General features: G+C 56.8%; 3 protein-coding genes across 4 annotated transcripts; 1 reads left to right on the top strand and 2 right to left on the bottom strand.

The window, feature by feature from the left end:
* The first annotated feature begins 1,570 nt into the window (after positions 1-1,570).
* Positions 1,571-5,087, top strand: proca (protein C (inactivator of coagulation factors Va and VIIIa), a). 2 transcript variants are annotated; one of them, XM_049748143.2, is made up of 9 exons: positions 1,571-2,061; positions 2,472-2,553; positions 2,644-2,801; positions 2,942-2,966; positions 3,055-3,165; positions 3,485-3,625; positions 3,699-3,817; positions 3,961-4,078; positions 4,480-5,087. In XM_049748143.2, the coding sequence occupies exons 2-9, from the start codon at positions 2,484-2,486 to the stop codon at positions 5,055-5,057; spliced, it is 1,320 nt and encodes a 439-aa protein (XP_049604100.1). In that variant the 5' UTR covers positions 1,571-2,061; positions 2,472-2,483; the 3' UTR covers positions 5,058-5,087. The 2 variants fall into 2 exon arrangements, with proteins under 2 accessions (XP_049604100.1, XP_068504763.1); XM_068648662.1 differs by having other exon boundaries at positions 1,571-2,553.
* Positions 5,088-5,267: 180 nt separating this feature from the next.
* dusp28 (dual specificity phosphatase 28) lies at positions 5,268-6,120 on the bottom strand. Its single transcript, XM_049748144.2, has 2 exons — positions 5,570-6,120; positions 5,268-5,465 (listed from the first exon to the last, which is right to left on the bottom strand). Exons 1-2 carry the CDS (start codon positions 5,909-5,911, stop codon positions 5,286-5,288), a joined length of 522 nt encoding a protein of 173 aa, XP_049604101.1. The 5' UTR covers positions 5,912-6,120; the 3' UTR covers positions 5,268-5,285.
* A 158-nt stretch (positions 6,121-6,278) lies between these two features.
* vcpip1 (valosin containing protein (p97)/p47 complex interacting protein 1) lies at positions 6,279-11,425 on the bottom strand. The gene is made up of 3 exons (XM_049748136.2): positions 8,134-11,425; positions 7,846-7,935; positions 6,279-7,602 (listed from the first exon to the last, which is right to left on the bottom strand). Exons 1-3 carry the CDS (start codon positions 10,709-10,711, stop codon positions 7,010-7,012), a joined length of 3,261 nt encoding a protein of 1,086 aa, XP_049604093.1. The 5' UTR covers positions 10,712-11,425; the 3' UTR covers positions 6,279-7,009.
* Positions 11,426-11,559: the final 134 nt, after the last annotated feature.

Here is an 11,559-nt window from a genome sequence, read left to right as displayed (position 1 = left end):
GTCGACCTCCAGTCCTCGAGGGGCCGCGTTCCAATATGTTTTCCAAGTGACCCTCGTTAAGCGCAGGTGCGTGAAAAGTTTTAGCTTCTTTCACATTCAAAAGGAGCTAAAACTTTTCACGCAGGTGCACTTAACGAGGGAATCTTGAAAACATGTTGGAATGCGGCCCCGAGGAATGGCGCTTGATACCTGTGACCTTTGACCATGATATTTCCCTAATAAAGTGGCCTGTTATTAGGTACACTTGAAAATGGCGGTGTACCTAATGGAGTGTCCGTGTGGTTTCCTCGTTAAGTGCAGGTGCGTGAAAACTTTTAGCTCCTTTTGAACGTGAAAGAAGCTAAAACTTTTCACGCAGGTGCGCTTAACGAGGGTCACTTGGAAAACATGTTGGAATGCGGCCCCGAGGACTAGAGCTTGACACGTGTGACCTTTGACCATGATATTTCCCTCATAAAGTGGCCTGTTATTAGGTACACTTGAAATTGGCGGTGTACCTAATGGAGTGTCCGTGTGGTTCCCTCGTTAAGTGCACCTGCGTGAAAAGTTTTAGCCACTTTCACGTTCAGCAGGAGCTAAAACTTTTCACGCAGGTGCACTTAACGAGGTAATCACACAGACACTCCATTAGGTACACCGCCATTTTCAAGTGTACCTAGTCACACTTTATTAGGGAAATATCATGGTCAAAGGTGTCAAGCTCTAGTCCTTGGGGCCGCATTCCAACATGTTTTCCAAGATTCCCTCGTCAAACGCTCCTGCGTGAAAAGATTTTGTTCATTTTCGTGTTCTGCAGGAGCTAAAAGATTTGTTAGCCTATGTGTACCAAGCGAGGTTTCAATTCTAAAAGCACATTTAAGTACATGCCCAGACCTGGGATCGAACCAACGCCTTAGCGAGCAAGGGTCCGTGTCACTAACCAGTCGTCTATTTCGACCTGGCGGGACTTGGTCGTGTGCACTCCTTTGTACTAGTGATGTACTGAATCTTTAGTTCACTCAAAAGAATCGTTCACTACACTATTTATTTATTTATTTATTTATTTATTTATTTCAACCCACACCTCCTGATTGGCTGTTTGAGCTGTGACGTCATTTTGACACAATACGGCGTACCTAACAATACGAGTTAGGTACGCCGCCATTTTCAGGTTCGTTCGCTAAGTTCACGAGTGAGTGACAGACAGCGTTGCTGCTATACGAGCCGACACACGTTATGCCGACATTGATGTTTTAATTTTGTATTTGTTGAATTGTAGTTGATGGTGTTATTATACCGAATGTGCAATAATAAATGCCAGCATAAAATTTTTTTCTTAACCTTTTATTCAAACACAAACACATTCGGTATAATGATGATACAAAATTATTGAAATTAAAAGGAAAATTACTATAATAAAAACGATTGAATTTGGTTTTCCCCTTTTCATGATGGCAGGGGAGGCTATGCCTCCTCTGACCGCACGTCCCTGGTAGGCACATTTGATATGAGAATAATAAATAAATACAAAGGAGTGAAGACATCACAGCGTTTTTTTTTTTTTTTTGTTTACACACAAAATTTCACACACACACACACTGTTGGAATAATTATATTGTGGAGCACTGGCCGTCCCTGGCAGAGGCCCTTGTAAATTACGAGCAGAACCCCCTGGCTCCAACAAAGCTGGCTAATGAAGAGAACAAACCAAAGACGAAGAGAGAGTTTGGAACGTGAGGGAACCCACCTTGACGACCGTGATGATGATGAGGACAAGTGGCAACCCCAGCACGTCATTTCAAAGGAGGAGGATGGTGTACAAATAGATAAAAAGGAGAAGATGAGGTTTTTGAAAGTAAACAGTGGTGCCAAAACTAAACTGAAAACGAAGTCAAGTCCATCCCCTTGATTGGGGGGGAGGGTGCTTGCATGTTGACAGTGCGGGGGACGCAGACTGTGGACTCGCAGTAAACATCGCTTGTCACTCATTGACACCACACAAACACGAAGAAGCCACCAGCACGACCACCACGACATCCCGAGAGTCAGACATCAAAGCGTCATCGAAAAACACGCTAGCAAGTAAGGCGCGCGCCTCTGTCCCCTTATTGCTCTCGCTCGATCGAGGTCTCGTGGGAAAGCGCTTTGGATTTTAACTTTGTCATGTAGTTGACTTCGATTTGAACGTGAATCCGAGCGTGATTCGGTTTGAAAGCGGAGCCCAAGCGCTGCTGTTGTTTGCCAATTCTTTTGTATGACGTCGCGCGGCCACCAAGTTGACAGTTGCGCTTTCGAAAGAAAGTGGTGCTGATTTGGGCAGGAATGGGGTTTCTGTTTGGTTGTCCCGCCGTTGCATGCGAGGCCTCGCCGACTTCTTCCGTCGAATACAATAATGATGAAAAGGAGGCAAATTGTGCCGATCGGCGGCGCCTGACTTCCGTTCGGCCACGTTTGTAGTCCGTGGTCTGAGCACCTGGTGTGATGGGCCGCAGGTTTTGACGGACATGCGCCAGCAGGCCGTGTGCGCGTGCCTGATGCTGGCCGCCTGGGCGGCATCGGCGCTTAGCCTATCAGGTGAGTGCCCGGCCAAAGCGGCCTACGGCAGACAGGCGGGCCGGGGCGGCTGAAGCAGCGCCATGCTGCGCTTGTGCTGCGCTTCCTCAGTCTTCTCCAGGCCGCCCGAGGCTCACATGCTGCTGCGCTCGCGCCGCGCCAACTCTTTCCTGGAGGAGCTCAAGCCGCCGTCCATGGAGCGCGAGTGCGTGGAGGAGACATGCGAGTTCGAGGAGGCGCGCGAGATCTTTAAGGTTCGAGAGGCCACGGTGAGTTAAAGAGAACCTTGTGACTAGCTTGGGATGCTGTATATGATCCCAAGTACTTTGGTTTCATCCTCCAAAAAATCAATCATTTGAAAGACTTCAACCATGCATCTCATTTTGGGGTTTTCCTTAAACTTTTGCAGTTGGAGTTCTGGACGGTGTACAGAGGTGAGACACAAGGACAGCCATGAACACAAATCATTGGGAGAAAGGAGGCCACGCCCACCGTGCCTGCATCTATGTGCGTGCATTCCAGACGGCAACCAGTGCGAATCCAACAGGTGTGTCCACGGGAGGTGCGTGGACATACTGCAAGATTACGTGTGCACCTGTGACCAAGGATACGAGGGAAAGTACTGCCAACACGGTCAGTCCAACGCACCCAACCCGTTCCGTGGCGTGAGCAGGATGAGGAGTGCATGTGTTATCCTTTTGAAATAGTTGACCTCTGGCTTTTGGGGAGGCCTCAAAACTATTTGCCCCTGAGCCGTCCAAAAATGTGAGGCGGACGTATGACTGTGTGCCAAAAGAACGTCATTTGGGCTGCAAGCACTACTCGGGAACGCGTCCAAACCAAGCCCGATAGGAAGCGGGCCGACGGTGTTGACAAAAAACGGCGGGGCGGGGCGAGGGTGGGGCGGGGGCCACTCAACAGCCGTGCCTGATGACGACGCTTATCATCCCAGCTCGATCGGCCACCAACTGCAGCGTGAACAACGGCGACTGCGACCACGAGTGCACCGAGAGTGAGGATGGCCTGAGGCGGACGTGCGGCTGCGTGGACGGCTACAAGCTGCACGACGACGGCAAGAGCTGCGTCGCCAAAGGTGAGGAATAGGTGCCGGCAAGCGGGCGAGAGCCGAGGATTCCGCCCACCAGCGTCTCGTCACCTGTGCGCAGGGTCGTCGTCGTGTGGGCAGCTGCTGATCGGACGTTCGTCCTACACTCGGCCCATTGATGGCCTCATGCCCTGGATGGTGGGCGGGGAGGTGGGCAAGAAGGGCGAGAGTCCTTGGCAGGTGAGCCAGTGCCAGCAGTGCCAGTCACCGGCATTCAATGTCGAGTTGTTGCCGGCGAGCCAAAGCAAATACAAGTCCAAAAGTCATCTTGAGGCAGCGCTGTCCCCGGGTTTAGCCGGTAATGAGAACACGGCTATCGCCAGGTCCTGCTGCAGAATGCCAAAGGTCGTTTCCACTGCGGCGGCGTGCTGATTGACCAGAACTGGGTCTTGACGGCCGCCCACTGTCTGGAAAACAACCTGCGCTTCCGAGTGCGACTGGGTGAGTCGGCGCGCCCGAGCCCGCTATGCTGAGCTGCTGATATTGTTCCTTACCAAAGAGGGAAACTAGGCAGCAGTCCGTCCGCACATTACTTTTGGCCGTGCCTGTCTTTCTGCTCCAAACTGCATGAAAAAAAAGAATGACTGTGTCACTATCGGTCTATGTACACTTAATCGTGCCACCTCAAACTCAGAACCTGGGGAGCTTACTGCCCCTAGAGTTGGAAGGATTCGGCGCTTAATGCAAATCAGCCAATCAGTGGTTTTAAGTCTGGTGTGACCAGACAGCGCGGTTTGAGCGGGACTCTGCCGGTTTGGAGCCCCGTGTCCCTGCGCCGCTTTTTGCCGACCCCGTCCTAGGAATGAGTCACCCAATAGTGACGCGCCGGTTGCTGTCGCCAGGCGACTACGAGCGTTTCCGCGATGAGGGCACCGAGGTGATGCTGAAAGTCAGCAAGACCATCCCGCACCCCAACTACGACAGCACCACGGTGGACAACGACATCGCTCTCCTGCGCCTGGAAAGCCCGGCGCCCTTCTCCGACTTCATCCTGCCGGCGTGCCTGCCGAGCCGCGGGCTGGCCGAGCGGGTCCTCCACCGCAACGGTACCCAGACGGTGGTGACGGGCTGGGGCAGGGAAAGCCAGGATAGCCAGCGCTTCAGCTCGGCGCTCAACGTCATCCGGGTGCCGCTGGTCGGCCGCGAGTTGTGCGCCGCCCACATGTCGCACAACATCTCCGACAACGTGCTGTGCGGCGGCGTCCTGGGTCAGAATATGGACGCCTGCGAGGGCGACAGCGGCGGCCCCATGGTGACGCTGCACGCTGACACCTGGTTCCTGGTGGGCCTGGTGTCCTGGGGCGAGGGCTGCGGGCGCCGGGACAAGCTGGGCATCTACACCAAGGTGTCCAACTACAACGAGTGGATTGATCGCGTGCGCCAGGACTGGGACAGAAGTTCGCACCCGCCCCAACCCTGATGCGCCACCCTAATAAAGTCATTTCAACTCGCTGCTGTGTTTTCATTCGGTTCACAGTTGTGGCTCACTCTTACTTAACTACCTGTTACACCCCTTGAGACGTTGTAGTGGACAGGCACCCAAGTTTGACAGCGACCCCCCCCCCCTCCCCTTGCGGACACAAGCAGCTTTTTGTCAGAGATGCCATCAAAGGCAAGGAGTGAAGTTACCTTCATTCTTGAACTTTTTTTATTCAGCTTCCTGAGAAACTGCTCTTGAGTAGAAGCTGTCCGTGTCCGACTCCAAATCCCCTGAGCTTGCGTGGGACGGATGAGAGTCTCGTCTCCTCCTCAACTCGTCCTCGTATCGCTGCAGCTGAGCCAAGAAGCCGGGATTGGGAGCGATCACGGGCCGGGCAGCCTTCACCTTCTGTCGACAGCAAACGACCATCTTTACTGACTGGGACTCTTTCATGCATCGCGTTATGACAGACTTGAGTTTAGAAAAGAGAAGAAACCGCGCCCCCGCGTCACCTTGAGTGCGTCCGCCAGCGCCATCCTCTGGTGCTTCATGAGGTATGCGGCGCAGATGGTGGCCGAGCGGCTTCGCCCGTTCTTGCAGTAGACCAGGCACCGGCCGCCATTTTTGGCCTCGGCGTGGATGGCGTCGGCGCAGGCGTCAAAGTGGCTGTAGAGGTCGTCGTCTGGGCGGTCGCTCACCGGGACTCGTGTGACGGTAACGGTGTCAGGAAAAGGCTGTCGCCGAGTCACGTTGATGCAGAGCGTCACCGCCTCCCGCTGGAGCAGCTCGGGACTGCAGGCCGAGCGAGCGTTGCTGATAGCGAGCGAGTTGGTCACCTGGCAGAGAGGCTGCATGGTCTTCCTCGTTTTATTTTCTCAAGTACGAGTTTAGTTTTTCAAGTACAAAACTTCTGACCCCAATCTACTGCCATAGACTTGTTGCAGGCAACAAAACGAACATGAAGTTAAAATGTTAAAGGTCGTGAAAGTCGACACTCACGTTGCCTCCTCGACGTCTTCTAAAAGTGCATGGCGTCACGTGGTTGGCAAGCTCACATTTGTTGCACGCACTTCTGGCTGGCCTCTGGGTCCTAAAGTGCGTTAACGCAAAGGACGACCCCAAACAAACACAACTCGTACTTAAGAGGGAGTCGCTGATGTTGTGGGATACACTTGCCTGTCTTTATGTGCAATTGGAACCGAAAGAGGAAACCATGACGAATGGCAATCAATTTTTTTTATTGTAGATTCATCCTACGTGCAAACAGCAAAAGGATGACGTTGACCTTGCAGTTGTCGCTTTGCTCGTCCAAGTCAGAGAAAAGCTCCAACTGCAAGGCACGCTCGTCTCACCAATTGCGCATTCTCGACACAGCGCAAAATAAAGTGGACAACACGCTGCGGTGCGGCCCTCACGGCGGTGAAAGCAGAGCCTTTGCGTGTCGGCCAGCGGGTGGCGCAAGCGCGCTTGATTGAACGTTAAGCTCTATCTCCTAACACACAACCTTGGCGCCGTTCGACAACAAAAAGGCAAAGTTGTCTTAGAAAAGCAGAATCACACAGTCAGCGAGCTCCGCCCCCGCCGCCTCGTCATCGGCTGTTGTCATGCAGCAAAAACAAGAATGACAAATGGCGATCAAAGCAGTTCCCTCACCTTGCTCTCCAGCAAGTGGCGCGCCTGCCGCCCATGAGCACGACTTGGGGTTTGGGCTGTGCAACTTTCTGTCATGTGAATCTTGCGGGCGCAGCTTCTCACGTCACACGCGTCTACATATGTCTTTCTCGACATCGCTCGTGCTTCTTGCAGATCTGGTGACGATCAAAGCACACCATTCGAATGATACGCCAACGCAGCTTAGTAAGTCGCGCGCACAAAGCCAACTGGTGGGCGGCGCAGTCAGCGGAGCGGCACTTTATGGCCCCGGCCGGCGGCTCGCCGCGGAAGGGCCGAAATCAGGAGTGGTCCATCGGTTCGGCCCGCTCGCTGTCGTGGCTCTCCATCTGGTCCTCGTCCTGCGTCGGCCCGCCACCAGTCGGGGGCCGCGGACAGCGCGCCACCGAGGCCTGGATAGAGGAGACCATTTCCTGAAGTTTGCGGCGCTGCTGCTCCATGAGGACGGGGTCTGGACCGTGGCCGTCCTTCACCGTTACGAAGCCTGGCGCCACGCGCACTGGTTCGCGGCCGAGGTCAGTGCCATCGCTGTGCTGGCGCGTGATGGGCAGGTGCTCCGGCTGCGGTGGGGAGGCGCTGCGGCTGCCCAGCGAGTGGCCCTTTCCTTGGAAGGCCTGGACGGCATGTAGCCGCTCCTTCTTGCGAACAGCGCCGCCGCCGGGCCGCAGGGTGCCGCGCGACGGGCTGGCCTCTCCGCCGGCGGCGTCCGAGCGCAGCCGGGCCTGCGCCTCCTTCACGTGCTCCTCCACGTCGCCGCACACCTCAAAGTGGCCGGCGGGGTCAGCGCACAGCTCCACACGGGCCTCCGCCGCGTTGTACACAAAGGTGCGCCCCGTCAGGTGGGGCAGCGTGCAGTGCTTCCCGTTCATCAGTCCTAAAATCACGCACGCACGGGTCATGCTGGAGCCAAACCAAGGCTTTGACTCTGTCTAGTCCACGTGACTGCCTTAACTGATATCAACAAATAAGTGGATGTGATAGAGAACAAGATGCCAAAGCAGCAGGAAAGGTCACAGCAACGGTGGAGAGTGAGCTGGCAAAAGCAATCTGAGAAGAGGAGCATTGTGCGACGTTGTCGTTCACGAGCGGGCGCGGGTCCCGAGGCGGTTTTACGTACCCGTGTCCTTCTTGACGATGTTGTAGAAGACGCCGCCACGCCGGAACAAATGCGGCAGCTTCTTAGCGTACGACCACACATCCTCCTCGCCTGCAGCGACATCACACATGCTTAGCTTAGCACACGCTAACAAGAAGCGCAAGCGGCGGGCCGTCCATCGACAGCAGCCATCCGTTCCGGTTGCTCTGGAACAAACATTTGCTCCCAAAGCTCGTTTGAGGTTTGACGTTTGTTACCGTCACACGCCGCTGAATGAGTCTTACTTTGAAATGCGGGCGGCATGCTTACCCATCAAGGTGGCTAGCAGACACAGTGAGGACATCTCGAGGTCGATGGCTTCCTGGAGGTCACGCTCGCTCGACCTGGCCAAAGCCACGGCGTCCCGGCTTTCAGCTGGGGCCTCCTCCTCATCGGTGCCCTTCAGGATCTCCAGGGTGACCCGGTCGCCATGCCGCAGCGCCACCGGCTCCTGCTCGTGGCCGGAAGCCGGCGGCGGGAGCTCCCGTGGGGGGAAGCCGTGGCGGATGCAGAGGCGGGCGGGCGCCACCCCGAAGTGCTGGCCGATGCTATTGCACAGATCCGAGTAGGAAGCGCGGGGCCCCAGGGTCAGGGTGGCGGTCCGGCCATCGCTAGCGCTCACGCGTATCTTCTTCTCCCCACCGGCTGGTGCTGCCGGGGATTTGGTAGGGGTGGCTGGCGCCGAGGAGAGCGCGGGCGTCCCCGGGGAGCGCTCCTTGGGCTCTCCCGGCTTGTCGCGCTGGCCACGCCGCTGCGAGAGGGGGGCCCGCTTGGTGATGCTCTGCTGAAGGTCACGCTCGGCCCGGCTCATGATCAGCTCCTCCTTGTGGAGCGTCTTGGCCTTGGGCCCCGTCAGGATGATCTTGCTGGGCGGGTCCGGCGGAGGCAGCGTGGCCTCCTCTGCGTCAGCCAGGCGGCGGGCATGGGCGCCGCCCACTGCCACTGGGTTGTATTCCTCTGGGTTCCTCTTGGCGGTGTGGCGCAGGATAGTATCCACCACCTTCTGGACCAGGACCTCGCTGCCGAACTCGCCCGGGAAGTGCTTGGTGACCAGCTTGATAGCCACGTCGTACACATTGCTGTTGAGCGCCGGGTCGCCCTCGTACTGGAACCAGTGCACCGTCTCCCGGAATGCCCGGCCGGCCCATTCCAGCGTGATGAGGAAGGCCTCCGGGAGGTTGTCGTACTCCTTGCCCTCCCAGAAGTGCTTGAAGCCACAACCGCACTTGCCGCCCTGCGAGGGCGTGTCGGTCCGGTCGCCGTCGGCGTAGACCACGAGGCCGTCGGCCCGCACAGGGCGCACCGAGGCGCCGCGGCACCAGTTACAGGTGTCCAGCGAGCTGAGCTTGTAGTCGGGCAGCAGGACGTCACTCTGCGGGTCATAGGAGCACACCAGGCTGTTGAGGGGGAAGCTGTAGTTCTTGTCGGGGCGCAGCTGGCCGTGCGTGGACTTGGCTAGGCTGTGAAGCTTTCCACCCGGCAACAGCCAGTCGGGCGGCACGCGGAGCTCCGAGAGGGCGCCGCAGAGCAGGCAGCGGTGCAGGCGGTTCTCAGCCACTGACTTCTTGGCCGCCTCGGTCACCTCCTCGGGCTGGACGCCCACCACGCCCGTGCGGCGGTACACCCACTGATGCATGTCGGCCACCAGCGATGGGTGGACGCCGTGCTTCTCCATGAAGACTTCCTCCATGGCGCCCACCAGCCGCATGACGTACTTGTCCTGCAGGCTGCGGTCACCGCCGACCACGCAGCCGCCATCTGCCTCCGGCTTGATGTATTTCCAGATGAGCTGCTGCGGGACCCCCCAGGCCTTGGGGAGCAGGTGGGCGGGCAGCCGGGGCAGCGCCTCATTCTTGACGCCCACCAGTGGGATGTAGTGGTTGCGCCCGGAGCTGCTCCAGGCGATGCAGATGGGCTTGTTGAGCTCGCCGTCTTTGGCGCGGCAGAGCTCCTCGGCCACCAGGCCCGGCAGGAAGGTGGCCGAGTAGTCGCCGGAGCTCCTCATGCCGCTCAGCGAGTCCAGCAGGATGATGGGCCGGTGCAGGACGTTGGCCAGGCCAAAAATGTGGATGTTGCGCAGGCCCAGCGGTACGCCTTCAGGCGGGACGAAGAGCGGGTCGCACTCGTTGATGATGTCCTCCCACTCGGCGGCGTCAATGAAGTCCTGGAAGAGGGCCTTGTAGCGGTCCAGGTTCTGCTCAAAGTTCTGCTTTAGGTTCTCCCGCAGGGCGTGCCAGAAGAGTTCACGGCCCACCAGCGCCCGCGACACAGCATGGACCAGGCAGTGGCCGTCCCCGTCCACGTGGACAGGGATGAGACACTCCCGGTTGCCGTTGGCCTGCTTGATCTCCTCCAGCGTGTCGTGGAGATAGAGCAGGCTTCCCGAGCGGTCCTTGCCATAGCCTGCCGTGGACACGTGCTCCGGCTCGATGAGGAAGGCCCGGTTGCCCAGCAGTGAGCAATCAAAGGTCTCGCCCTGGTTCATGTCCCTCAGCGGCTTGGCTTTGCCGCTCTGTTTGTCCATTCCGTAGCGAGTCAGCAGCGGCGAGAGCAGCTTGCAGTGGTAGTTGGACAGCCCCATCACCTTGACCAGCTCGCTGCCTTTCTTGGGGGGGCCCGCCACGCCCAGAAGGGCGTTCCTGAGCAGGTTGTGGAGCACTGCATCTGGATCGCTCACCTCCTGAACGTTGAGCAGGTTCTTCTGCTCGTGCCGTTGGCCGCACTCGGTGCACTCGATGCTAGCGGAGCCCTGAACGGGGAAGAACAGGCTCGCCTGGCACTTAGGGTCCGGGCAGGTGGCCGACAGGATACGCTTGTCCTTCTTCTTGGAGGCGCGCGGCAGAGACATGTCGTTGGGACGAGTCAAGTCCGAGCTTCACAAAAACTCGCTCATGGCGGCGCGGGGCCGTCCAAAGTGTTGCTGGCCGAGAAGAACAACACGGAAGCGGGCGGGTCTCTCTAGCCAGCCGCTCGCCTTGCGAAACTAGTGACGTCACGCTGGGGGATGGTGGGAGTTGGAGTTGTACTCCAAGAAGACGTCGTCAACATGCGGACGAGCCGTCGCGGCGTACTCGTGTTGTGCACGCTCAGAAAAAGAGAGAAAAGCTAAGAGGGGTGCCGCCCGCAAACGAGCAGACAAACAAAAACGAGTAGCCGAGGTTGACTTCTTTGACACGAACGACGTGATCGCGAGTCCGCCTACAGCGACCACAATGCAACGCGGCGTGGTGGCGTTTTGTTCAATCAGGAAGTGAAATTTGTTGGCACACAATCCATCAATGTTTGGCTGTAATGTCCTTGGCGGTCCAATGTCGCTGTCATTTATCCGTCGTGGCCCACAAAAGTGCGCATTCAGCACATTTAGTCGTCCAACGCTACTCCTGGCAGCGCGAGCTAAAAAGCTAACACTGCTAGCTTGAGGAGCCTAACCTAGCTCGAGCGAGACATTTCGGTTTTGTTCTATATTGGTGCTCACGGGACACGAAGTGGCCTTCAACAGTCATCTTTCTCGTTTTAGGGAACCGCAACGAGCGCGCACACGCAGCCACTGCCGTGACGTCACATTACGTCGTCACGCGTCTTTGTTGTTACGTATCAAAATAAAAACATTTTTGTTTTAATTATCCATCAAAATTCCTCTGTGTGTATCTATGTAGGGAATATTAGTAGTATTTTAATGAAAGCTATTTAACCGGA

This window comes from Syngnathus scovelli, chromosome 17, assembly GCF_024217435.2.
Source record: "Syngnathus scovelli strain Florida chromosome 17, RoL_Ssco_1.2, whole genome shotgun sequence".
Taxonomy (NCBI): Eukaryota; Metazoa; Chordata; class Actinopteri; order Syngnathiformes; family Syngnathidae; genus Syngnathus; species Syngnathus scovelli.
This window is presented reverse-complemented; position numbering and strand designations above follow the sequence as displayed.

Bases quoted from the DNA above. Each gene is read 5' to 3' on its own strand.
- proca (XM_049748143.2), top strand. From the start codon at position 2,484: ATGCGCCAGCAGGCCGTGTGCGCGTGCCTGATGCTGGCCGCCTGGGCG. The intron at 2,554-2,643 runs GTGAGTGCCCGG...GCGCTTCCTCAG, and splicing joins ATCGGCGCTTAGCCTATCAG to TCTTCTCCAGGCCGCCCGAG. The intron at 4,079-4,479 runs GTGAGTCGGCGC...TGCTGTCGCCAG, and splicing joins GCGCTTCCGAGTGCGACTGG to GCGACTACGAGCGTTTCCGC.
- dusp28 (XM_049748144.2), bottom strand. From the start codon at position 5,911: ATGCAGCCTCTCTGCCAGGTGACCAACTCGCTCGCTATCAGCAACGCT. The intron at 5,466-5,569 runs GTGACGCGGGGG...TGCTGTCGACAG, and splicing joins CGCTGGCGGACGCACTCAAG to AAGGTGAAGGCTGCCCGGCC.
- vcpip1 (XM_049748136.2), bottom strand. From the start codon at position 10,711: ATGTCTCTGCCGCGCGCCTCCAAGAAGAAGGACAAGCGTATCCTGTCG. The intron at 7,936-8,133 runs GTAAGCATGCCG...ATGTCGCTGCAG, and splicing joins TCTGCTAGCCACCTTGATGG to GCGAGGAGGATGTGTGGTCG. The intron at 7,603-7,845 runs GTACGTAAAACC...GCGTGATTTTAG, and splicing joins CATCGTCAAGAAGGACACGG to GACTGATGAACGGGAAGCAC.